The sequence below is a fragment of the Siphateles boraxobius genome, unplaced genomic scaffold, assembly GCF_051911475.1.
Source record: "Siphateles boraxobius isolate OS27281-9 unplaced genomic scaffold, OSU_SipBor_1 32, whole genome shotgun sequence".
Classification (NCBI taxonomy): Eukaryota; Metazoa; Chordata; class Actinopteri; order Cypriniformes; family Leuciscidae; genus Siphateles; species Siphateles boraxobius.
This window is the reverse complement of record NW_027508942.1, coordinates 3259228-3286006: the sequence shown is the minus strand read 5'-3', so window position 1 is coordinate 3286006 and position 26779 is coordinate 3259228. Positions and strand designations below refer to the sequence as shown.

General features: G+C 36.3%; 2 protein-coding genes across 7 annotated transcripts; one reads left to right on the top strand and one right to left on the bottom strand.

The window, feature by feature from the left end:
• Positions 1 to 138: 138 nt before the first annotated feature.
• opa3 (outer mitochondrial membrane lipid metabolism regulator OPA3) lies at positions 139 to 2635 on the bottom strand. Its single transcript, XM_077194584.1, has 2 exons — positions 2474 to 2635; positions 139 to 1033 (listed from the first exon to the last, which is right to left on the bottom strand). The coding sequence occupies exons 1-2, from the start codon at positions 2613 to 2615 to the stop codon at positions 702 to 704; spliced, it is 474 nt and encodes a 157-aa protein (XP_077050699.1). The 5' UTR covers positions 2616 to 2635; the 3' UTR covers positions 139 to 701.
• A 904-nt stretch (positions 2636 to 3539) lies between these two features.
• On the top strand, positions 3540 to 26245 carry ppp1r13l (protein phosphatase 1, regulatory subunit 13 like). Of its 6 annotated transcripts, XR_013189657.1 has the most exons (16): positions 3581 to 3717; positions 8493 to 8554; positions 11268 to 11377; positions 14715 to 14800; positions 15062 to 15177; positions 16037 to 16604; positions 17021 to 17104; positions 17869 to 17945; positions 18700 to 19048; positions 20380 to 20837; positions 20921 to 21058; positions 22217 to 22350; positions 22443 to 22609; positions 22971 to 23164; positions 25296 to 25412; positions 25752 to 26245. XR_013189657.1 is itself a non-coding variant. In XM_077194553.1 (15 exons), exons 4-15 carry the CDS (start codon positions 14764 to 14766, stop codon positions 25329 to 25331), a joined length of 2358 nt encoding a protein of 785 aa, XP_077050668.1. In that variant the 5' UTR covers positions 3581 to 3717; positions 8493 to 8554; positions 11268 to 11377; positions 14715 to 14763; the 3' UTR covers positions 25332 to 26245. The 6 variants fall into 6 exon arrangements, 3 of the variants coding, with proteins under 3 accessions (XP_077050666.1, XP_077050667.1, XP_077050668.1); XR_013189656.1 differs by lacking the exon at positions 11268 to 11377; XM_077194553.1 differs by having other exon boundaries at positions 25296 to 26245.
• Positions 26246 to 26779: the final 534 nt, after the last annotated feature.

Below are 26779 nucleotides of genomic sequence, written 5' to 3'. Positions count from 1 at the left end.
AAACACAACATGTTGTGCCTTTAATATAGTGAAAATGCTGCTAAAATTTTCTGATGTGATGCTTGAAAAAATGTCATTGATAACCACAAAATGTTTTTACAGTTATAATATAATCAAGATCCAAAAAAAAACCAACCCTCATAGAATATTTAACTTTATTTTACAATGATAAATATACATCCGTATACACAAGCCATATTAAACACAGCAGTCTTTTGATGTAATGGGTATATTCTCGCAGCACACACAGAGCCATCCCATATTGAGGAACTCATCCATATTTACTATATAGAATTTGTCATTCAAGTATTCACAATCCAAGTGCATTTTCAGATCATTAATAGTGATGAATGCCCAACTCCGACAGCATATTACATAAAATCAAAAAAATGGAAAAGAATCACTGAAATGTTATGAAATAATAAGTGACCAAACGTCATTAAATAAGTAACAACTTTCATTTGAAAACAGCATCATTCAACAAACCGATAACGAAAAAGAAGCTTTTATTATGTAATGCTGGCTGTCAGTCACTTATCAGACACAAACACTCTCTTTTCCTTCCTCATTTGTAGAGCCTCGTGTGTATGGGAGGGTTGAACCATGTGTTAATATGACAGTGTTGCACCACAACTGAAATGTCCCCATGAACCGGTCTCTTTACTCTCCTTAGCAAGGGCATGTTTTAGTGATCCAAGTTGTTACTTGGTGCTTGGGGCCGCTGGGAGGGACAGCAGGAGTCTATTAACCTCTCTGAGTTGGGCATCCAGTGTCTCTGTGGCGAGGGCAAGCTCTCCTAGTTGTGTCTGCAGACTGGTAATGGTTTGTGCGAGCTCCTCTTCCTTGCGCCTGGAGTTGGTGGCCTGCCGGCTGTACTCGAGCACCATACAGCCTCCACCGATGAGGAAAATGATGGCTTCCCCGAGCAGCTCCGCTCCCAGCTCTGCTGCTGCCTCTTCATTCAACGGTTTGATGGTGGAGCCACGGAAACCCATAATTCTCATCTTCGTTCTCATCTCGATCCAGTGATACGCTACAGAGAAAACATGAGAGAATTCATGGAAAGATGCACTTTGGTTTTTACCTTCAATGTAACAGACTAGTCAAGTCATGCCACCTTTATTTATATAGCGCTTCATACAATACAGATCGCTTAAATAAATAAAAAAAAGCAGCTTTACAGTGATAACAGGAAAATTATTTAATGATGTGAATCATTTTGACTGTAAAGCAGCTGTAAAAGAAAATAGTGCCATTGTTCAGCGGAAGTCAGTTCAGTGTTCATTCAGTTAGTTTGTAAAGATTATAAATTATTAAATTAGTTTATTTCATCTACAAAGCAGCTCGGCAGAAAACAGTGATGTCATTGTGTATACAAATGATATTAAAACATTAACTAGAATATAAATACTATAAGATATTTTTAAAAGATATTTTTAAAAAATATTTAAAGAGAGACAAGTATATAAAAGCTATAATATAAAAATACTTTTCATTAAAATTATAATATATATAAATTGGTATATACATCGATCTAATCCCAACTATAAAACTTTAATAAAACTTTACATAATATAACTTTAATTACTTGAAACTATTTCAACTATTAATTACTTTATGTATAAATTAAATGATAATCAGGAAAATATATTTTTAATGTATATTAATATAATCTTATATTACATTAAACAAATCAAGAAGTTTTTTTTTTATTGAAAATAATGAACAGAATAGACATTTATTAATGCATTGATAAATGCAAATAAAAAGCCATTAAGCAAGGCAAGCATTAGCTTGAATAAATAAATAAGAATAGTAAATAAGAATAATACATTTTGGGCCTTTTTAGCTTTCAGACATTACAATGATGGAAAGTAAATACAAATAAACGGCTATTTTAAATACTGAACAATAAGGTTTCATCTTCATACATTTGCATTTATGAATAAAGAATTTGCCCAGAATCAACAATGCACACATGAAAAATGCATCCAACCGCTTTCTAAATATATTGTTTTCTAGCAAAAGTGGGCAGTGACTGGATCGTTGTCTTCAACCAATAAGACATATTTTCCTCGAAATGATTTGAGTGCACACAAAAGAAAAGATGATAAGTTGTCTCTATGTCAAGGATTTTAAAATCAAGAAGTATCAAAAGGCACTTTCGCTGTAACCCTCAATGACAGATGACTCCCGCCCCCGTTAAACAAACTCGAACCTCATTTGTCGAAAGGGAGCTTCTTTCTAGTATCTTATTGGTCGCTTGGTAAATCAGTTGTTGAAAACACCCAATAAGAACATCCCAGCAGTCGCGATTGGCCAGAGCCATCTGTCAACGGCACTGCGATTGGCTAAATAGCAAATTCAGACAAACGTCATTTGGCGTGTGTTCTTTCGACGTTTACGCCTACAGACACCGTAAGCATGGACTGACATCATATCGTCAAACACGAACTGACAAATGTCTGCTTACCTTGGGCCGGAGGAAGGCAAACATAATTCTTAAAGAATTCACTTCTCCGCGCGCCTGCTTTTATCCTGTTAGCCACTGGTTTGCCCAATTGTCGTACGCCTAGATAGAGCAGCTTTGCAATTGGAAAGGCACCGACAACCATCTTGGCGGAAAATGCGTCATCTAAGAAGGCGGGATGATAAAGACGTCACATGGATCAATAAAACATATACATAGATGCCTCATAAGCGGCCGCTAGACGTAAGCCGTCCGCCATATTGGAACGGTCAAAGCCGGTCCGTGAACATTCGAGAGCAAGTTGACTGAGCATCTGCAACCGTAGTTAGACGCATGTGTGAATATCTTTATCTGCAATAGACTTAAGCAGATAATTTTGCTCAACTCAATACAAGACGAAGGTGTCAGCTGAGCTAACACGTCATTAAAAAAGTACCTCAGTAAAGACATGTAATTTTGAGTTAATACACTAAAAAAAACACAAACCAACACATTCTCACATGTGAAAGGTGATCATACTGAAGGTGACAGATCATACTGTATGTGCTCCAAACTGTGTAGCGCGCGCGGCAGAGAGCGAGAGACCTTGCGTGCCCTCAGCACCCCCCCCCCCCCCCCCCCCACACACACACACACACACACACACACACACACACACACACACACTCTGCCCGTTCCAATATGGCGGACGCGCCGACGTGTCTGGAGTGGTCGAATTTGACTTCTAGTATGTATAGCTATGATGTGAACGATGCTCTTGTCTAATATTAATGACGTTGGTTTAATATTCATGACATTTATAAATATATATATCTATTTTAGTTTAATAAAAAAATACATATCACCCTTATCGTACTTTCGTTTTTTTAAGGGTTGCCCCTATTTGTTTACTAGCCTAAATGTAGCCTATAGTATACGGACATTTTTGCACTGAAATTCTTACAATGCATTCTAAACAACTCTTAAATAAATACATAAAAACAATCACGATACAAATTAGAAACAAATATAATAACATGTCTGCGCGCATTGGGTCGCATTGTTTACCTGCGCCAGCTGTGAAACACCTGGGTCGGGTTTCAGAAGCAGTGGGCTGGGCTGAATATCTCTGAACTTCACTGGCAAGAGTTAAACAAACACCATTGAAATGTTTTCCAGCTAGTCATGTAACACATCCATGCTCAGCGGGACTATTTTTTAGGACTTTACACAGCACGACAACCTCACAACTGTTACAGCTATTCAAGGTAAAGGAATATATTATTGTGCTTTTGACTGAGAGTTCAGTAATTTAACTTGTCTTTGAGAAGGCTATGTGGATTGTACAGCGGACTCGGTCGTGTCCGTCATGCCAGGCCTTTTAGGAACCTTTTAAAGAATTATATATTTTGAAATATGTACTGTTTCGAAAGTTTTTTAAGGCGCCTTTGTGTTCGAGAATGCAGAAGGAGGAGTCAGAGAAGCTTTAATGGGAATCAGATGTCTTGGAAAAAGCTTTTGAAGTCTGTTCTCATTGAGCTGTCCACTCAACAATATATTAGCCTATTCATTAGGCTATCCAACCTGAATGAAGTCTTTGAATTCACCAAAAGTGCGAGCTCTTATTTATTTAGTAATCATGTAGTTTTGTAGTACTTTGTGTTGTTCAGAATATGAATACTTAAAGAGGCCTGTGTCAACATGAAGGCCAGTTGCTTTTTGTTACAGATGTTCGTTAGCATTTCTTGTCGGGATACATGATGACTAAACCTTTTAACCCTATAAAGCACTGTATCATATTTGATATAGGAATGCCTCTAAATTATCAAAATGATCAAAGTTTTTTCTTTGCTGAAAAACCTGTACATAATCTTCTAGCAAGTAAAAGGCTTTTAGCATAATTCTAAAAAAAATCCACCATGTTTTAAGATTACATTTATATTGTTAGTAATATTTCAAGATGAGCACTTTATAATCCATACATCAATTTTTTAGACACATCATGTTCAAACATATGTGACAAATATAATAAATCAGGCTTTTGAGGAATTTATTTGGTCATCTCTCAAGCACAATTGTATTGCATTGCATTATACAATACAATTACAGCGCTTTTATTATAAAAATAAGAATTTATATATTGTCTTAACTATAAATCATTGTCAAGGATGCAATTTTTTTTTATCACTTTCTCACCCTCAAGTTGTTCTAAACTTGTATCAGTTTCTTTCTTCTGTTGAACACAAAATAAGGTATTTAAAGAATGTTGGGAACCAGACAGTCGACGACACCCATTGACTTATATGAATGCCATTTTTTTAATATGGAAGTCAATGGCTACCATTTACTGTCTATTTACCAACATTCTTTAAAATATCTTCTTCTGTGTTCAACAGAAGAAAGAAACTCATACAGGTTTGGATTGGAATAACATGAGGGTGAGTAAATGATGACAGAATTAACATTTTTTCTGAACTACATATTTAACACATTGGGAGATACAGAGTAACAACTGATATTTACAGTATATGCGTTTTATGTAAGTTGTCTGCTATAATGTTATAGAGATCTCATTGATTTACTTGTTCGGGCCTCTGAATTAAATGTTGGTGATTTCATGCATATTCTCACTATATGGGCCTGATGTATCTAATATTTTATACAATTTTAATCATGCATGCAAACTTTTTTTTTTTTTTAAAGATTTTCCTTAATAGGTTCAACAAACTTACAGTTCAGAAAATAGATGTTTCTGACTATTGTTTCATATGTCAGGCTTCACATGGTTAAACATGTTTACAGTGTTTTTTCAACCTTCATGTTTTTTGTGTTGGGATTAAGTTCAATTTTAGCATTCAGGCCTGATTTACCATCAGACTAAAAACAAGCTGAACTGCATATCTGTTTAATTCTGTCCTGCTACAACTTGTTTGGAGCTTTTTTGGCTGCCTTTTGCACTTTATAATCTGACAATTTTGCATGTTTGTTCGATCACATGCCGGCCTGTCCTTGTGTGCACTGGCGGGTTAATGTTGTAAAGGTCGGATGCAGTCGGGGTGGATGTCGGATATCTTGTGTGATTCACGAGGAATGTTAAGCTTGTAATTCTGAAGACTTGAGAGATTCCAGATGCAAATGTTATTTGAGACTCTGCAGATTCCTCTTTACACAGGCTGCACATAAACAAACATCCCTGCACATAAGCAAAAACAGAAGTGTCTAGTATCGTTGGTCAGAAAGAGTGTGAGTTGTCCTAAAACCGACCCCATGGGATCAGCATGACTAACAGGGTTTAGTCAGAATGTTCTCCAGTGGCCGTCATTGTCTGAAATGTAACCTGACACTCCCCAATCTTGTGTGTGAACCATTAAGCCAACTATGATCAAATGTCTTGATTTCTAAGTAGTTCTATTTCAGTATAATAGTTTTATTTCACACCCAAAAATTTGATCATTTACTCACCCTCATGCTATTTCAAATCTGTGTGACTTGCATTCTTCTGTCTGACATTTTGAAGAACAGTCAATGATCATTTTATGAACAAAAAACATTTTCAAAATATCTTCTTGTGGGTTCATTTTTCTGTTCAGCAAAAGAAAAAAGAAAAAAATTGGGCGGAGAGTGGTAACTTTGCTTTTCATTTAACAATTTAAAGCCCACTTCGATACCACAGAAAAAATCTAGCTTTTAATAATTAAACATTATTAGACAAGTGAACAGCCATTAACAAAATAAAAACAAATACACAAGTTACAAGATGATAAATACAATAGAACAAAGTTACAAATAAAGTGTTGTCTAAGAGTATTTAGGTACAGTAATGTCATCATTAAATGTAAAATAGTTCACTGTATAAATTAAATATAGATTAATCTTTGTTAAAGATGTTTTTTGTTGTTTGATTAACATTAATGGCATATAGACAACAGCAGGTATTTATAGGCTGCTGTCACTTTAAGACCTAATGAACAGATCCAATATAACGATACACATCCGATCGATTTCTTTCTTGACTGTTTACGTTCACTTAAGACATAACCGACGGATACTTGCCGAGACAGGCATTCTAACATAATTTTGTGTGTATGAGTCTGTTCAAGTTCAAGGAGAATCAAAAGGAATCAATTCAGATTTTGCATGCTATCTGAAACAAGTCTGTTTCTATGTGCACGCGCTTCGGGTGTGATCGAGTTCTCTGTCGCCTCTTCTTGCGCTTGAATGTTTTAAAATCGCTTGATTGTGTAAATTATCAAGAGAAAACTGTACAAATGATAAACTTTCACTCTATTACCCCTTTTCCACCAAAGCATTTTGAGAGCCGGTTCGGAGCCGGTGTCTACTCGCGAACCGGTTCTTTGTGTTTCGACAGCCAAAGAACCGGTTCTCGGCCAGGAAAACTGGTTCCAAAGCGGCACCAACTCTTTGCTGGACTAGAACCAGAGAACCGTTCTTTTACCACCGTGTCATGCTTACGGCGGGGCTGGAGGCGGGTTTAGATGTGTCCTAAACATATTTTATGACCGCAAAGCCAGGAGAAACATTTGCAGAAACACGATGTAGTCCACCATTGTAATTATTATGCTTGAAGTTGGCGCAAGCGTTTCTAGCTTTTTTTAAATTGTATTTTTTTATTGAAAACATTATGTAAGCAAAGAAGAAAACAGTCAAAATATAGAACAAATAAACGGAAAGAAAAAAAGACACAAGACAGAGGTACATAACTAATCAGAAATGATTACATATCAAAGGAAAAGATTAAAAGACTTACTTATTTCAATTGTTTTTAAAGCCTTCATGGAACACAAGTTAGAGATAATCCCAAAATAATGTACTTGCTAGCGTTTCTGTATGGCGACGTACACAGTGACGTAACGACGTCGTTCGCTGGGCGCTCTAGTCAGTGGGAAAACAAACCGGTTCTGAGAAGGTTCGCAAGTTGAACCAACTCCGAACTAACTTTGAACCAGCACCAGTTCCGAACCCGTTCTTTTTTGGTGGAAAAGGGGTATATGATGGTTAAACTAGCAATTAATCCGCGAATCACATGCGTGTCGAACCGTGGGGCCTGGTTCCGTATGGATCACGGATCAACTGGACGTCTTTTATGGGACTAAATTTGCTCCTACTTCAGAGTAGGGTCTAACCCAGCACACAAGGGACTACCAGTGACGCAAATGTCCGTTGAATGGCCGAACACACAACAACAACACAGCTCCGATCACAGCATCCTCTGTCCTCCAGGTGTTTAATGCGGTCACTGTCAGCCGGGTTACGTCACCTCAGAGTTACTGGCGGTGCGAATGCAAAGGATAATGGCTCTGGGGGGAAATAGTTCTCGGTGGGACCACTCTGGTGGCTAGTTCACATAACTGAGTTCATATAACTGCCTGTTGTGAAAGCCCATAATGTGACAATGGGGTGGGGTTCATAAGAGTTTTATCTTTTGTATCCAGTCCATGGTCCATGTCATGGTAAAGGTTGCTCCACTCCCCTTCAGAAGCAGCCTTTTCAAGAGTTGAAATAACATCCCAAGACTCAAGATTCATGTAATCAATGCCTTTCATTGTAAGAGCAGAGTTCTGAGATTTTGTACATGGCCATTTTGCAGTCATTGCATATTTGTGTAATTTTATTTTTATTCTTTATCTGATGAACCTCATACACTCTCAGAAAAAAAGGTATGGGGCGGTACCTTTTCAAAAGGCTTTTTTGCAAGATCCTACATGAATTCCAAACCTGTTACATGCTTTTTGAATTCATGGCTTAGTTTGTTCTTATCAGTTGTTAGACTATAAAAAACTCTTGTGGTCTCTACAATGATAACTTTGGTTGTTTCAATGCCATGAGGTGTCTGAGACCTGTCATGAATGTTCACTTATAATTAAAGTGAATTATAGGGATAGTTCCCTCAGTTTTTGTCACTCCAAATTGGTATGACTTACTTTTTCTGTCTGACACAAAATAATTTAAATGGTTTAAAAATAACTGAACTTCATTGACTATGATAAATAAAATCTTTCAAAATATATTTTGCTGTCTACAGAAGTGAGTCAGATTTGGAATGACATGAGGCTGAGTAAATGAGGACCATGTCGTCATTGTTGGGTGAAGTATGCCTTTAATTAACCGTCTGGAGAACTGTGGGGATCTAAATACTGCTTAGGATGGTACAAAATGTACTATTTGTTGTCTTGTCTGTAGATAGTGATTGACCTTTTTTTATTATTCCTTGGTTTTTAATGATTCACCTACAAGATGAAACTTGGTTACATATAAACACTTTTCAAATTAACCGTGCCTAAAATAAATCTGCAACAACTGATTATTTTCATAATTAATTAATCTGTTGGTTATTTTGCTGAATAATTGGATGACAAAAAAAATATATAAAATAATAATAAATTATTTGAAAGCATTAATAAATAATTATCAACATGAATTAAAGTTATAGTAAAACGAATTATAAAATTAATTAATTTGAATCATTTACAAAAATGTTATTCCACATCCTGCCCAATGTTGTCCTCCAAACAATGTGCAATTTGAAGGCTATAAAAACAAATGTGAATGTATTAATGTAGGCTCTTACAAGACACTTTGCTCACGAGACGAGACACGAGATTGGGGTCATGAGATCGAGACGAGATTTTTGCACAGTATTTTTAAGAAATTCTCAATGACAAAATTTGTGACTGGAAAAATAGTCTGCAGGTGCGAAATGTTTTAACTAATCATCTCATAATGAATGTCAATCAGTTGTACTTTCTTAGTATGAATTATCATATGCATTGAACGACAACAATATACAAGCACTGTAAAAGGTTTTGCCACAAACTCAGCTGACTGTCTCTCTCCTGTATGATTTCACTCGAGTCTCTTCAGACCTTACTGTACATGAATTATGCGCTTCTGATTGAGGCTGTGTATGACCTCCTTAATCTCCTTTCCACAAACTGAACATAGAAATAAAAACAGTATAAATAACAGGTTTTTTTTTAGTCTTATTAAGTGCAAACAATTAGTGGAACCTTAATCAAAGTGCTCCGAGACCAGAGCTAAGAGGTAGTTAAAACACAGCCCAGCCTAACATAGGTTTGAATCCTCCGCCTGGGTCTTTAGTTCACATTTAAATATCACGAGATCTCGCGACCCCCCTATTGCTTACCATTTTAACACTCTGGGGTTGTTTGGTCATTTTTAAAAATGGCTACTTCATTAGAATGGTATGACACTCTGTGACTTTTGTGGCTCTTCAAAAAAATTGTGACCACAAAAAAATTGTGGACTTCTAAAATTGGTCGTTAAAAAAATAATCACACTTGTGTTGTTCGCGGTCAGAAATGACCACCATAGGAAATTAATGGGAAACACAAAATATATGAACAAAGAGGAATTTTTGGGGGGTAAAATCTACAAATCAGTAATGATACAGAAAAAAAGCTCATCGCAGTGAAGGGGTTACACTCTAAAGCCTGGTTCACAAGGCAGGATAATTAGCCCGATTTTAGCCCCGATTTACCCCTTCCGACAATCTTAAGTATGCCCCGATAATAGTAAAATAATCTGATGAGATATTCCTGCCGTGTGTGGTGTGTTAAGAGTGCTCTCATCTGCTCGGAAGGACGTCGGGTCCGCTCCGATCTCAAATCGGGGATATCCAACATGTTGATTTTTTGGGCCCGATTTCTCCAGCCTGTAGACTGTGGCGTGTAGCCAATCAGAAAGCGAGGTGACGAGGCGCAGAGGAAGCACCGGGAAACAAAATCAAAACAGCCGTACATGCTCGCGTTGTCTCCACTTCTTTGACCATCGCCTTTTCTTTTGATAACATTTTTGTGTGATGTGTTGATTTTGCCGCGTGGCTGCGCACCACACACGGTACGACCAAAACTGTTAGACCCGTGATTTTTTTATCGCCTTGTGTGGGGTCTCTCAGGTTTTGAAAATCGTCCGACAATTTTAAAATCGTCCCGTGTGAACCAGGCTTAAAAGATCGACAGTGCAAAATAGACACACTCCTAGTGGTTACACCATGGCATTACAGATGTTTTTTTTACAGATGAACTCCCACCTGATGATACTAATCTGCCTTCAAAAATAGGATTTTAAAGGCCTTGTCAATTTTAACATTGAATTTTTAAAAATACTTTTTTCAATGGGAAAACAAGAAGCCGAAGATACACATAAAATTCTCTCAAAATACAAAATAAAAAAAAAATATTATTGCACAAAAATATATAAATAAAAAAAGATACATTTCAGGAGTTCTGTCTTTGTTGACCGCGAACAACATATGCGTGACTCCTAATTGAACAATTTCAAAGGGTTAAAACAGAAGTTAAAAATTAAAAAAGAATATATAACAAAAACAAGCACAAACTAAATGTTAACTGATAGAAGGAGCACACACTAATCTGGTGGATGTTTTCCATGCACACTGCACAGCAAATTATCTTCAATATATAATATTATCTTCACTAATCTGTCAATTATTTTCATTATCGATTATTACTGATCAGTTTTTGCAGCGCTATATAAATATAAACATAGGATTTAATTTATTAAAACAGAGGCTGAGATTTATCATGCAAATCAGGGTAAAGGACATGTGTAACAACTGATTGAGAAACTGTGTTGAGAAAGAGAGAGCATGAGCAAATGGTTTCTGTCACCACACCCTGATTCATCAGTAAAAAGCACTGCTTTTTTAAACTTTTAGTCATGGTTTCCACCCCAGGCTCAGAAAATGGGCTAGGTCTTTTTATCAGCGCAGAACGAGCGTTATTATTAACCTGTCACTCTCAACTTCCCATTCCAGGCTCACTGTATTGGCAAACAACCGGCGGGCAGTGAAATGAGAAGTGGAAACCAGGGTTTAAGATCAGATGAGGAACAAAAAGAGAGAGTGTGAGAATACAGATAGAGAGGGTGTGTTTTTTTCCCCCTTTTTACCTGTTTTTTTGTTGTTTGTTTTTTACCGTGCATTCAGAACTACGTGCAAAGTGAAAAAACACCTAATGTGTTAGATGTTGCACATGGTTGTTAAAAAGAATCATTAAATCATCCATCACTTATTGCACAGTTTTTAAAAAGGATGAGAAACTGCCATTCAAAATTTGGGGTCAGTAAGATATTATTATTATTATTTATCCTTTTTTTTTACTTTTAATCAGTCAGGATGCATTAAATTGATCAGAAGTTACAGTAAAACATATACTCTTACAAAAGATTTCTGTCAAATAATAAAAATATTAAGAATAATAACTTTCACATGTTTCTTAAGCAGCAAATTATCATATTAGAATGATTTCTGAAGGATCATGTGACACGGAAGACTGGAGTAATGATGCTGAAAATTCAGCTTTAATCACAGGAATAAATTACATTTTAAAATTAATAGATAAATAAAACATACTAAAATAGCAAACAGATGTTTTCATTTATATAATTGTGCAGGCTATTCTACAAACATACCTTAAATGTCTAATAAAAATATACTATACATCATCATCATATTAGAAGTGCATTCAAGATATTGTATGTGTAAATTGCATTTTTATGTATTTTTGAATAGTTATAGATCTGAATGAAAAAAAAAACATTTCTCTGACCCTATTACATTTCCCATGGTCAAAATAAAACCATGTTTTGTAACTTTTAAACAATTAGATTGCAAATTTGAATGGTATATTGACTGCTCAAGTAAAATTTCAGAAATCTTGTCACTTTATTTAAGGAAGGTAGGGCATTTAGAAGTGCATTTGTTTAGGTGACCCGGGCAATGCTCATGGTGCTGTTTGGCAAGAGAGCACGAAAGGCACATGTACACACAGTTTATTACATTTTCGTCAGATCAAATAAGCTCATGGAAATGACTGTGTGTAACTAATACAACCCCACTAAAAGTTCACCAAATATCAGCTTAATGTTATTAATAATAAGTCATTGTTTCACAAAGGACAATATTTGCATGCTGTATGTTTTTAACTTTGTAAAATGAGCGATGTCCACGAACCCCCACCAATATTGAAAACTGCACAAAGAACAGGCAAATTGCTAATAAAGTTTTTTGTATTATTATTATTATTATATATTTTTTACTTATAAAGGGTGAAAGTCTAAGAAAATGTTCAGATATGCATAAAATCAGTCTCTAAGTGCAACCCACATATCTATGTTCTCACACATGTTGGGTAAGTATATAGACACATCAGCATGTGAAATTCATAGTGTCACTTGCTCTTGATTCAGTAAGCGTTAATTATAGTGTAAAGAAGGGGTTGCAGCAACATTTTGCACGTGGGATGGGGCGTTTCTCTGAAGGTATTTTTGACTGTTGGAATGCGTTAGAAAATCTCGCAAGTCCTGATCTATGTCTATGTTTTAGTAGGTAGGGCAATCTTCACTATTGCAGAATGATCATGACTCAATATTATACTGTGCTAGTCAGAATTATTTGTATGAACCAAACCCATATTAAGTGCTTGCTGCCAAAAAGCTTTTTTTGTTTAGTTTCATCCATCCATAGAACGTTTAAAAAGTAACTGACACTACTGGAACGTCAAAACAAAATGTGCTTTTTTTGGCAGCAAACACTTAAGATGGGTTTGGTGGTCACAGGGATAAAAACGTACCCCATATGTAAAATGAAATGCTCTGCTGTATCTTTAATGCTGTGGGCCTAATTTTCTGGTGGAGGTCCTGGACATCTTGTTTAGATACATGGCATCATGGATTCGATCAAAAACCAACAGATAAAAAATCTAAACCTGACAGGCTGTGCTAGAAATCTTATAATGGGCCATGTTTGGATCGTCCAACAGGACAGTGATCTAAAAACAAACATCAAAATTAAAACAGAAATGGGTCACTGCAATGGCCATCCCAGTCCCTGACCTGAACCCTATAGAAGATGAGTGGGCTGAACTGAAGAGAAGAAGTGAAAACATGGATTTACTATTTTCAGCATCATTACTCCAGTCTTCAGTGTCACATAATCCTTCAGAAATTATTCTAATATGCTGATTTGCTGCTCAAGAAACATATCTTATCATAATCAGTGTTGAAAACAGTTGTGCTGCTTAATATTTATTTTGATTTTATCCACAAACAAAATACATAACACAATTACAGATACCATTTATAGTCCTTAGTAAGTATAAGAATTCCATCTCAGGATAGAGACAGAACAAGGTTAAACTTAAGAAATAATGAAAAGGTGATATACAATTATGGATCTGTCATATTGTCATCTGTCAATATGAACTGTCAAATTATGTTCAAACATCATTCCACATGAGTTCAAAATAAAGGAAAGGAGAAAATAAAATAATAGCAGAATTACATACAATATACACAAGAACAGCAACCATAAACGAAAAGAATTAAAAAAATAATAATATTTTTGTGAAACCATGATACAGGTCTACATTTTTGATTTGATAGAAAGTTCAAAACAACAGGATTTATCTGAAAAAGAAATCTTTTGTTACAATGAAAAAGTAATTTCTGTCACTTTTGATCAATTTAATGCAGACTACATGAAAAAATCTTACTGACCCCAAGCTTTTGAAGTATAGTCTTCTCTAATTCCATAATTATTGCCCAATTTTTTATGATGATATTATGTGGAGGACTATATTTTAACTTTTAAAAATTAATTTGTAACACTGCTTAAAAGATGCAAGATGTTGAAAAGATAGCTTGTAGTTACGGACTGGTAGTTCAAGCTGTTTATGTGGTTAAACATAGTAGGAAGGACTTTAAAAGTAGGGATGCACCGGTTTTGGCCGATACTGATAACCGATAATTCTTTATATTTGAAAGCCGATAACCGATATATTGGCTGATAAATCTAAATCCGAATTTTTATATTATTTTTGAGAGCCTGATTACAAAAACAAAAGCCTCACCATTAAAAGCAAATGTTCTCATTATAATTGTATGTCTATATGACATGCGTTGCACATCTAGCACTTAACTGTATTTTCCTTTTATGAAGTGATTCCAATCATATTTCAAGCAATTTAAAACCATCACGGCGAACAGTGTGCATCTGGTAAATGTAAAGGTAAAGAAGTGTTTACTGTCAGAACAAAATAAAATAAAATGTGCTTTAGCATCAAATAAATAGATAATAGATTGAACAACAACTGATTTCAAATATTTCTGTTTTGAGTCAGCAAGCATGCTCTTCCTAAAGATTCAATGTTAGAAATTATGATGGACAAAGAAAGATTGATCTGATCTTCTTTTTTGCACTCAGGCGGTGTGTTGAATGAATTGGAGGACACATCTACAGAAACACAAACACCATGAACTTCCAGAGCAGCTATGGCAGCAACTTGATGTGTGAGTATTGCAATAAACAGCAGTTATGTTTCATGCATAGGCAATGTGGGACAGATCACTATGCAGCGGTTCTAACAACATGGTTACATGTCTAAGCATGCTAAAATTTTTCAGTCCTTTGCGAGTGTCTACAAAATGGCAAATAAGGTGCTACTGTACATAGTTCTGGAGTGGCTTGTTACATCATGTTTTCTGTCCTTTTTCTGACCACTTACAATCATTATTGCATATTTACTCAATGTTTTTGTATGAATGTTGTAGTTCAGTCCATCAACGATGAACTGAACGCATCTTTGGCCACAGCGGACGAGCTGTCACGGGAGTTCAGCTCTCTCTTGTCAGAAGCCACTCCTGTTGCACAAACCCCTACTGCACAGGTACAGAACTGACTCAAGAATGAGCTGGGTTATATTGTCAAGCCGGTTTTCTATCTTATTTTGGTAGTTGACATTTCAAGCAGTGATAACAATGTCCTGCAGTGATACACATCATATAATCACTATTCATGCAGTTTAGTGCTTCATGTTAATCAGTTGTGTTTACTTGTAGAAATATATATTTTATTTCACACAGCAGAGCTATTTAAATGACCTGCAAAACCACTACAAAATATAATACAAAACAAATAGCAACCGATTACATCTAGGGTTGGGAAAAGTAACACTTATATTTATATATCGTATGCTCTCCAAGACTGCATTTATTTGCTAAAAATACAATAAAAACAGCAATATTGTGATATTATTACTACTTAAAGTAGTTTTCTATTTTAAAATGTAATTTATTCCTGTGAATGTTCAGCATCATTACACCAGACTTAAATAAAGACCTAGACTTAAGTACATTTTTTTGGTGGTTTTGTAATATTGAGAATACATTTTTCTGATATAGATACATCAGTGAATGCTCAATACTTATATATACATATATCACATGTCAGCAGTTTACTAATAATGTGACTTACTAAATGAATGTTATTATTCTCACCTGTGCTAAGTGTGTTTGTGCTACTCTCCCTGAGGAAGGCATGCGACGAAACACGTAGGAGAATTTTGTTTTGTGTGTAGCCATGAAATAATAAAGGCTTTTTAATCGAAAAAAGACTGCCATGGTCATCCCAGAACTTACTATCTACATTCCACTGTTTGAGATGGTGCATATGTAGCTAAATATTGTTCTAGTGTATTTCAAATCCAACATCATGATATTTTTTCCTTAATCTTTTTTTAATTGTAGAGTTCAAGCCCTAAACTCCAGCGCAGCAGCAATGGCAACAGCAGTTTGTACAGCGCAAACAAGAATGAATCTGAGAACATCAGGACAAGCTTCCCAGTTTCCCAGAGCTCAGACTCCACCATCAACCGGAAAGAATCCAACCTGGACCTTCCTCCTCCTCTCACAGTTCGATCTCCGTCACCTGGCCTAGACAGCATGAAGTTTATGCCTTTATCTCCCAGTCCTTTAACCCAGCAGCACTCGCCTTTCATGACACGTAAAGACAACTCAGATTCACGATATCCCGTCGACCAAAAGATCCCCCCTAATATGTCTCCAAATACATTGAGACGAATGCCGCAGAGGTCACAAGAGCGAAGCACGAGAGGATCGGTGAACTATGTGGAACTGTCGCCCTTATCTAGCCCCACATTCGACAGTAAAACATCTCGCAGCTTGCTTCAGCCCTCATCTAGCCCCAAGTCTTTAATGAACAGGTCACAAAGGCTGGATCGAGCTCCTTCCCCTCAGCCTTATAGTCAACCATCAGCCAGTACGCTACCACGCAACTTCCAGTCATTCAGACCAGGTATTTGGGATTTTGAGTGTATTAAATGCATGTAAATAAACACTCTTAAAAAATCAATTATTTTCAAAAGATGAAAAAAATGTAGGGGAAAAAACACCCAACCATGCATTAAATAACATAGGAAATGAATACAGGTCATTTTAGACCCATGTTGTGCATTAGTAGAGGTTTGCATTCCTTGTGCATTAAAGGGTTAAAAATAAAGGTTCTTTATTGCTATTTGCAATTCCATGAAGATTCTTTAACATCCATAGAAACGATCATTTGCACAAAAATGTTCTTTAGATTTTTCTTCACACTCTGAAATGTTTACTGAAAAGTTCTTTAGGTGTACAGTGGGCACCAAAGGTCTTTGGTTGGTGGTAAAGTTGTCTGTTTGCTTTTTTTGGTTTATCGTTTGTTCTTGCATCTTTCAGAAGAGGGGATGCAGAGGCAGAAGAACCCCTGGAACGAGACAGACCTGGATGCATACGAGAGAAAGCCTCACCACACCTATGATAGTAAGTTCTGTTTGCACAATTTACACAGAATATAAAATTAATGTAAACACACAATGACTCACTTTTCTTTCATAAAATTGCATTGCTCATTAGTAAACCAGGAGGCAACATTGTGCAACAATTAACAGAAATGAATAATCAAAGACCTGTTTTTGTTCATTCAGATATTTCCATTGAAATTGAGTGCCTGTTTTGTACTTATTTCAGAATATAAAAAAATATATTAAACAATTTTATTAAACTATATCAGACTTTACATTGACTGCTACATGAGACAATTCTTAATATTTTTTTAAATTAATTTTACATAAATGTTAAGTAAATACTGAAAAAGTAAATAATTTAAAATGTGTAGAATATCTAAATAAATATATCACAATCTATATCAATTCCAGTCACATAATATTGCTTCTGTGTAACAAACACATTTAACCATTCAGAACGTACAAATAATTTATGCTCTACAAGTTTACAATATTAATAATAATATACAATAAATATAGTCCTTGACACAATCTTTAAAGTTTTAATATCCAAGATGTATTATGAAATACTTTTTATTGGTTTATTCAAAGTCATGCCTTCTTAATTAAGCATTTTATCACTATATCATGTGCTGGCAAAGTGATGAAAATGGGTTTGTTACCAAGAGGCAACATCATGCAGTAGACTGGGTTAACTGTAAGCACATATCAACATCTCTAGTCAAGTCGCTCTCTTAATGTTAATTCTTCATTAATGATGTGTTTTTCTCTGTGTTGTAGAGAATGAGTGGATCAGACCAGCTGTACCCAACAGCAACTGGAAAGAATCGAACCTGGATGCACCTTCTTCCGCCAAGGTGTGCAAACTATTGCGTGTGTGTAAAAGTGGTTGTTGGTGCCAGTCTTAATATTGCCCATGGCATTATTACAGTGCAAATGTCATTGTTGAATAATCTGGATCAACTGAAACCCGTTGACATTTTCTCTTTCACTCCCACGTAATGCTTTTTTATGGTTGCTTTTTGCCAATAGGTTAACAACCATACTGTAACTTGTAAATACCATAATAACCAATGAAAAATAAGTTTATATGTAATTATGCCTTAGGATTTCCAGGTATAAGAAACATGTTTAGACAAATCCCTTAAAACAGGCAACAGCTGTCATCTCATTTTCTTACAAGCTCCTGTCCTTACTGTCTTTTGTGCTGTGAATTTTACATTTTTCCAAATTTATAGTGTGCTCTATTGGCATGACAAATATCTTAAATTTGTATTGCCAAAGCATTTGCCTACAGATACAAATATACAAATAAAATAAAAGTGTAAAACAACAACACAATAATAATAATAACAGGGTTTCAAAACTAAAACAATGTTTAAAATTAATTATTGAAATAAAATCACATATGTAGTTTAGCAGAGTCTGTTTTTATTATTTATTTTAAAACTGATTATTAATATTTTAATATCAATGTTTAATTATATATATATATAATATATATAAATACATACACACACAGTATACACACACAGTGTAACTGACTGAGAATGTGAAGAAAAAACTATGCTTTCTATGTTCTCTAATTCTCAGTTTCTTCTCTGTCTTCAGGATACGGCTCCCCGTTCTCTCCCATCCTCTCACAGCTCGCTCCCGAGAAACACTCGTATCTCAGTGCCCCCTGACCTCTCCTCTAACCCCAGCTCAGCGTACAGCTCTCAGCAAATCATTTCCCGGATCCCCGTTCCCCCTCCGAGCTCTGAAGTCCGTCAGCACAGGCCCATCCCGCTTTCCTTCATCATGAGGATCCAAAACCCTGGCAGATACACCCCTGGCCCAATGGGAGAGCCCCAGCCAGGGGTTTTCCAGCAACTCCCTCCCCTGCCCCGAGAATACATGCGGCAAAACCAGACGCCTCAACCTCAGCAAGCTCAAAGACAGCCTCCCTACTATAGAGAAGGTACCAGCTACCAGATGGCATGAGTGGGCCAACCAGCACTCAGTGACGTGACACACACTATTCATTTATTCAAAAACACAGTTCATTCATAAAGTGACTTGAATAAACCTTTCATGAGCATGTTTTTAATTTCTGAATTAAAATTAATTTTGATTGATTTTGTTTTTGAAGGCATGAAGTCAATTAAAAACTAAAACAATCTTTAAAATAAATTTTTGAAATAAAATCACTTATGTGATTTAGCAGAGTCTTTTTTATTATTCATTTTAAAATGAATTATTAATATTTTAATATTAATTTTTAATTTTATATATATATATATATATATATATATATGTAGTATACACACAGTATATATTTTAATATGCATTATGACAGAAAAACTGTCTGCTAAATCAAAATCATATGGTTCAACCATCACAGAAAAAAAAACATAAAACAGGAAATGATATCATAAAGTAGACCCCCTGCAGTCTATTACAATAGCAGATAATTTGACCATTGCATGACCAAGGCACGATTAGTTTTAAAATGTAATGTTGTGAGACTTCCCAAAAAGTTGATATTTGTAAATTGATTTGTGAATAGAAAAAAAGTTTTCCTTAAAAAAAATCTATTTAGATTTCTCCTTTGAAAATGAAAGCATTTATTATCATTGTATTTACATACAACGAAATGATGAGCGCTTATGTGTTTTTATGTGTTTGCAATCAATAAAATGTGTTATTACTTTTAACTTGATGGTTACATAACATGAAATTTGTAATCGTGTTATGTTATTAATTTTAGTCATTAAATTGAAGAATTTCTTTTAAAACCATCAATACAAAGATTACATTTCAACTTAGCACATGCAGCTACATTTTTAAATGTTTATTATTATTATTATTATTATTATTATTATTATTATTATTCAGGGTTCCAACATAGTTTAGAAAAGTATGGAATTTTATTTTTCCATACTTATCTACACCATGATACAGACCTGGAAACTACTCCGAGTATGGAAAAATATTTGTGTTTCCAGACTATTGGCCCCATTCAGTTTTCTAAAAGATACAATTAAGACTTAAGAATGTATCATACAAGCAGGGTGTTTTCATGGCAATTGTTTGGTGATTAATGAAAATAAAAAATAAAATAAAAATATTTACAGATGCCTGTACCAAATATAATGGTGAAAATAATGCTGTATGAACCATTTATGTTAAATATGGTCTGAAAAATCTACAGAGGTTTGGAATTTTGAAATGGATTTGATATTTATTATGGACACGTTTATTTGCAATTTGAAGTGCTCTTTTTTTTGTTCGTTGCTTTCTTATAAACAGTACTTCGCCCTGGAGATGTTGATGCTGAGCTTGAGAAACAAGACGCAAGTAAAACAGAAGGCCCTGTGTTCATGAAAGCAGACGGAGAGGCTAAAGTGGAGGATTTAGAAACGCCCCCTCGTCCTCTCAGTCCCACACGTCTTCAGCCAGTGGTGGCTCCTCAGTCAGAGCTGGACACGGACCTGGACGAAGTGATGCGCATTCGGGCCGAGTTCCCCAGGGCCCTGAAGAGACGTGGCTCAGCTGAAGTTCCTCAGCCCCCGTATGACCTGCCCCTTGCCCAGCCCAACCCTTACAAGTTGATGATGAATAAACTGTTTCGCAGGAAGACCATCCGCATCAAGGAAGAACCAGCTGCTGAAAGCGCCAGCTCTTCAGATGGAGAAGAGAGTCCCAAATCTGTTCTGACAATAAATCCAATACCAATCACAGAGATACAGGTCTCTCCTCAACAGAAGGTGAGAGGCAGACAGATTACATATTGCTTAGTAACAGTGGACACCACTGACAGTTAAGAGGATATTTTAATCTGCTCTTACAGGGTATTCACTCTATCTTACGGAAGGGCAGCAAAGCCAATAAACCCTCCCTTCGTAGAGCTCACTTGAGCCCACTGGTTCTGATGTTGGATGGGTCCTTAGTAGGAGAGTTGGAAACTGTACAGAGGGCTGCACAGGAGGTATGTGTCTCTGCTTTGGGATTCGGCTGGTACCTTGCAGTATGGTTGCTTACAGGTGCTAGGAATTTGCATTAGCACTGTATAGGGTTATTTTCAGTCTGGGTTATATATCAACAATAAAGGCTAAAAAACAGACAGTGCACAACTGAATAGATCAGAACATAGGCCTCTTGAGTATGGGTGTCGCAATATACCGTTATTGACAATAACGGTAATATTTAAAAAATGAAATATTGATATTGTGATAATATCGTAAATAATCCAGCACAAGTAAATGGTTTACACTCCAACATGGTAGGTGACAATATTGCACCTTAACTCTGGTTTCCACCCATCATAAAACAGACACACAAAAAAAGAACATTGAATTTGGCCATGATAATCATGTAGTGAAAGTCTGATATTGTGACAGCCCTAATCTTGAGATGGATTGTATTTAACTCTTTCCCCACCATTGACATCAACGGCTTTCCATGTTTTCACTGTTATATGGTAGGTAGCGCTATTACGCAAATTCTGAAAGAGTAGACAGAATCTCTAGATCAAAAAACAGGCAAGAAAGGAGCAGAAACAAGCGATAAAAGCATTGCTTATGCACGTTGTGGTCTTTGAAAAAAAACATTTTTCAGCTTTTTGTTCTGAAATGTAGTACCCACATTCATGTGTTGATGAATAATGCATGAAGCTAGCATAAAACTAGCTAGCTAGGGGGGGGGGGGGGGTATATTGCTTGTTCAGATTTTCATACAAAATATTCTGGGGGACATGAAATTGTGAAAATTATTAAAAATGCTGGCGGTGGCTGGCAACTTTTTTTTTTTTAAATGTCAGCAGGAAAGAGTTCATGTATTTAAGTTTGAATGCACATATTTGTAATTATTTGCACAAATTAAAAATTAAAACTGGAAGTGAAAAAATAAATGTAAAGAAATTACTATAAATGTGCTCTAAAATCTGAGCAAAAACTCAATAAAATTACAGTGACTTTACTTTTCAAAGATACAAATTATATTAAATATGTTATAAATATATGTAACTATTTTGCAAAAATAAAAATACTTCAAAATAATACTGAATCAAAATAAGAATACAATGTTCAAGTGCCAAAATGCATCCCTTACTTGTAAATAACGAGTGCACTTGTGTGTCCCTGTATAGATGAGTGACCCAAGCCAGTCTAATGATGAAGGTATCACAGCCCTTCACAATGCCATCTGCGGTGGACACTCACAAGTGGTGGAGTTCCTGGTGCGGATAGGGGCGAGCGTTAGCGCTCCGGACAGTCACGGATGGTGAGTGATCAGTTTAACAAGTGTATATATATGTGCCTATGTCTTTGCATATGTATTTACATAATATATATTCACTCTCATCTCATTGGCAGGACTCCTCTACACTGTGCTGCATCCTGTAATGAGCGTAAAATGTGCGAGTTTCTGGTTCGTAACGGAGCAGCGGTGATGGCCGTAACAGACAGCGATGGGGCCACAGCGTCACAGAAGTGTGACCCGTATGCCCCGGGCTTCGAGGAGTGTGAGGGCTTCCTGAGAGGTGAGGATGATGTCATGAGAAAAAAACCTTAACAGACATTACTTGTCTACAGAGGTTAAACTAAATAGCGCAACACAAGTTTTTACAGGTGTAGCGCCTACATGTGTATTAACTCCCTGTATTAAAAAATTAGCATGTCGCAATGAGCTGTATATTCCTGAGATAATAGTGCCATCCGCTCATATGGGTTGGAAACAACAGTCAGTACAAGTCAGGCAATTCATAAACTGCAGGGTGGAGATGACATGCAATACACCCTTGTTAACTCGCCAACACTAGTTTGAGCACAGTCATGTATGCAAAAGTTCACTTGGCTGCAGCCACCATTATGCTCAGTTTCACGTGTGTGTGTTGTGTTCAGGTGTGGAGGAAGCGATGGGTGTAGAGAACAGTGGGGTGGTGTACGCTCTATGGGGATATCCTGCGCAGGCTCCTGATGAACTGAGCTTCAGAGAAGGAGACATGGTGACCATCCTGCAGAAGCCTGAGGGGGTGGACTGGTGGTGGGCTTCACTCTGTGGCAGAGAGGGCTTCGTACCAAACAACTACTTTGGGGTAAGAAGAGCTCATTTACATGAAAAATAATGGTCTAATACACGGTTCTCAACTAGGGGATTGAAGCCCACTCAGGGGGCCTCAGCAAAGGGAGCCACTTGATCACTTAACATATTTAATTATATATATAAAAAGTATAATCTAATTTAAATTTTACTTAATTAAAATGCTGAAACAATCATGATGTGTATTTTTTTACTTTTCTTTTTTAAAGAGCAGTGAATCAGAAACTTTTATCTTCTGGAATCACAAAATTAAAATGTGGTTCATTAATTTTGTGTAATATATCCCAGTTTCTGTTAATAAAAACATATTGCATGAAAATATTTTAGACATGAAGAATATGGGGGAGGGGGCTTTGAATCATTTTGTTTACACTTCAAGGTGATGTTGTTACAGTGTAATTACTTTGCAGTTACTGAGTAATATTCATTTACTACATGTACTTACTGTAGGGTTATTGTTAAAGTTTGATTTAGGGTTTGCTCCATGTTTGGTTTAGTTGCATAATTTACTGTTATTACTATAGTAAGTACATGTACCATTATTTTGTTGGAAAATGGATGGCCTTAGTGTCAAAAAGTAAAAAAAATTACAACTTTTCAGCCGTTTAAAGGTGCAGTAAACGATTTCTGAGAAACACTGTTGAAAGTGGATCGAACAGACTTGTTGCCAATCAGCAGTAGGGGGCGTGTCCACACATGATGGGGGAGGAGAGTGAGCCAATCAGCAGTAGGGGGCGTGTCCACTCATGATGGGGGAGGAGAGTGAGCCAATCAGCAGTAGGGGGCGTGTCCACTCATGATGGGGGAGGACATTTACATTCATTACATTTATATAGTGCTTTTCTCAGCACTCAAAGCACTTTACATAGAAGGGGGAATCTCCTCAACCACCATCAATGTGCAGCTCCACCTGGATGATGCGATGGCAGCCATATTGTGCCAGAACGCCCACGACACACCGGCTTACTGGTGGAGAGAAGACAGAGTTATGAAGCCAATCAGTATATGGGGATGATTAGGAGACCATGATGGACAGAGGCCAAGGGGCAAATTTGGCCAGGATGTCTTTCGAAAGAGTAGGGGTGTAACCCCGGCATCCTAGCCAAATTTGCCCCTTGGCCTCTGTCCATCATGGTCTCCTAATCATGGGATTTTTAATGACCACAGAGAGTCAGGACCTCAGTTTAACGTCTCATCCAAAGGACGGTGCTCTTACACCGTAGAGTGTCCCCGTCACTATACTGGGGCGTTAGGACCCACACAGACCATAGGGTGAGCACCCCTTACTGGCTAACACCTTTTCCAGCAGCAACCTGGTTTTCCCAGAAGGTCTCCAATCCAGGTACTGACCAGGCTCAACCATGCTTAGCTTCAGTGGGCAACCAGGGGGAGGAGAGAGAGTGAGCCAATCAGCAGTGAGGGGCATGTCCACTCATGATGGGGAAGGAGAAAGAGTGAGCAAGAGGGAGATTTGAAGAAAGACTGTAGAAAGAGAGGTGGCTGAGAGACATTACAAAAGACAGAGAAAAGATCAGAGGAATATCACTGGAAAAAGAAGGGTTATGATGAGGTTAGAGCTTTAGGACCTGCGTTAATATTAGAAATGTTTTTTGTTTCTGCTCCAAACGCAAGTAATGTTGGTTTTGCTATGTTCTACAGAACCAATGCTGTTTTTGTAATGTTATCTATAGTAACAGGACAGTTTTGAGTATCGTTGTTTGTCTGGAGCTGCTGGAGACTAACCAACAACTCTTATTGAATATACTCTTGTGTACTCTGTAAATTTTCTGTACTTCCTTGTTATCTTTGCATTATTTTTCACAAAGTATTATTTTGTTTTGCTTCAGCTATGATAAAGAGTCATCCACTTTTCTGTTGTGTGTTTGTGCATTTTTGGGGCAGAGCAATGAAGGGAGGGGTGTGTTTGGTTGGGTTGATTTCAAATATCAACAGTTTTTCTCATTAATCACTCACTGCACCTTTAAAGCTAGTAGACCACCTTGGACTAGTAACAAACCAGATACCATGTTCCAAAAGCCAGTTTAAACTAGTAAAGTATGAAATTTTCATCATTTTTACTCCGTCTTTAAATGTCATTTTGTCCTTTCTTGTTCTCTCACATGCAGCTTTTTCCAAAAGTGCGGCCTAAGTCACTCTGCTGAACCCATCCTCTAACATAAAAGACAAAAGTGATCAGTGCATCTGAATCATGCCAACCAAGTCTGAACACAGGTTTCACATGTGTAAGATTTTTTTCTCTTCTGTTTTGTATAATGGACAACTAACGATAGGATTGTAGTTCAATCCCATAAAATTTCAGTTCAGTTTTCTCTATTAGAACACCATGACAAAGTCACTTCACTGGGAATAGTGGATATATAAGTTTCTATAGACCAATGGTAAAACTGTCATTAAGAACAATTTATTTTGTAAATCAGAGCATGCTGCCTATATAATTTGAGAATAGGGACTTAGTTTCATTGTATAAGCAAACTGGACTGGATTAGATAATAAATGTATAAAAGTCTTATCATCAGTTTGTTTGGAAAGGCTCATTCTCTGTCCTGACTAATGTTTTTCAGCACTGAGCAGAAAGGAATTCATCAGTCCGTCAGTATTGCTTTTTTATGCATATTTTTCACGTTTGTTTGATCAGTTGTTAATCAGTAACGTTTCATAAATGCAAAAAGGGTTTTTTAGAGATACGTTTGAATAACTAATGTCCTAACTAAGCTTTACATTTTTTTTTTACAGTATTCCACACCAAAATGTTAGCTTTTTATTTTTTTATGTAACTTTTAATTTGCTATTTCTATCTGCTTTCATAGTGACCTTTATGTAGTATGAAATATGAGTGAAAGTTTTCCTCTCATAACAATATCCTCTCCATGTGGGTTGTATACTAAATATTTGCTTTGATGTGAGGGAAGTTTGCTTTAGAGGTGTGTGTGCGTGAGTGTTTGCTTGATTAGCCTTGATGAATCCACTGACTGTGACTGTTAAGAAGACAATGACAAATTGTTACTCTCTGTAATACTCTTGCACAAAAGAAACATAAATAAATACTAATTGTACATTTGTGGTTTGTTTGAATCTTTACTGGACAATTACATAATTGCTAATAAAGCTCTTTGCACACAGGATTAAACATGCATGCAAGCCAACAGCAGAGGGCAAAGCCCAGTCATTTTTGATATCACACAAATCACATTTGCACCAATCACCCCTAGAGGTCACTCAAGCAGCATTCTCATTTATTCGTGTGAATCGGGGGTGAAGTCTGCAAATGATATATGAGCTTAATTTTCTTCAAACTCTTGGTCAGGTGGTATACTATAAATCCAATGTATTTTGATTAATGAGTTTTAAAGATTCTATAGAGATGGGCGAATATATAATTTGAAGCATATTTGATTAATCAATTATTTAGCATTATTATGTTTACTCTGGATTAATTAAGGCAAAACAAGCTGGTAATTAATCTTGTTAATTAAGTTCCAGAGGATTCTTTTGATCAGTCTGCTATCAGATAGACTCGTTCATTTCACCTCACTCAAAAGATGCATGCTGACATTATGTGATGAAAGAATTTCATATATGCAAATATAAT

Coding starts and splice junctions, on each gene's coding strand:
- opa3 (XM_077194584.1), bottom strand. CDS start 2,615: ATGGTTGTCGGTGCCTTTCCAATTGCAAAGCTGCTCTATCTAGGCGTA. Junction 1,034..2,473: donor TTGCCTTCCTCCGGCCCAAG/GTAAGCAGACAT, acceptor TTTTCTCTGTAG/CGTATCACTGGATCGAGATG.
- ppp1r13l (XM_077194551.1), top strand. CDS start 14,764: ATGAACTTCCAGAGCAGCTATGGCAGCAACTTGATGT. Junction 19,049..20,379: donor GCCTCCCTACTATAGAGAAG/GTACCAGCTACC, acceptor TCTTATAAACAG/TACTTCGCCCTGGAGATGTT. Junction 20,838..20,920: donor AGGTCTCTCCTCAACAGAAG/GTGAGAGGCAGA, acceptor CTGCTCTTACAG/GGTATTCACTCTATCTTACG.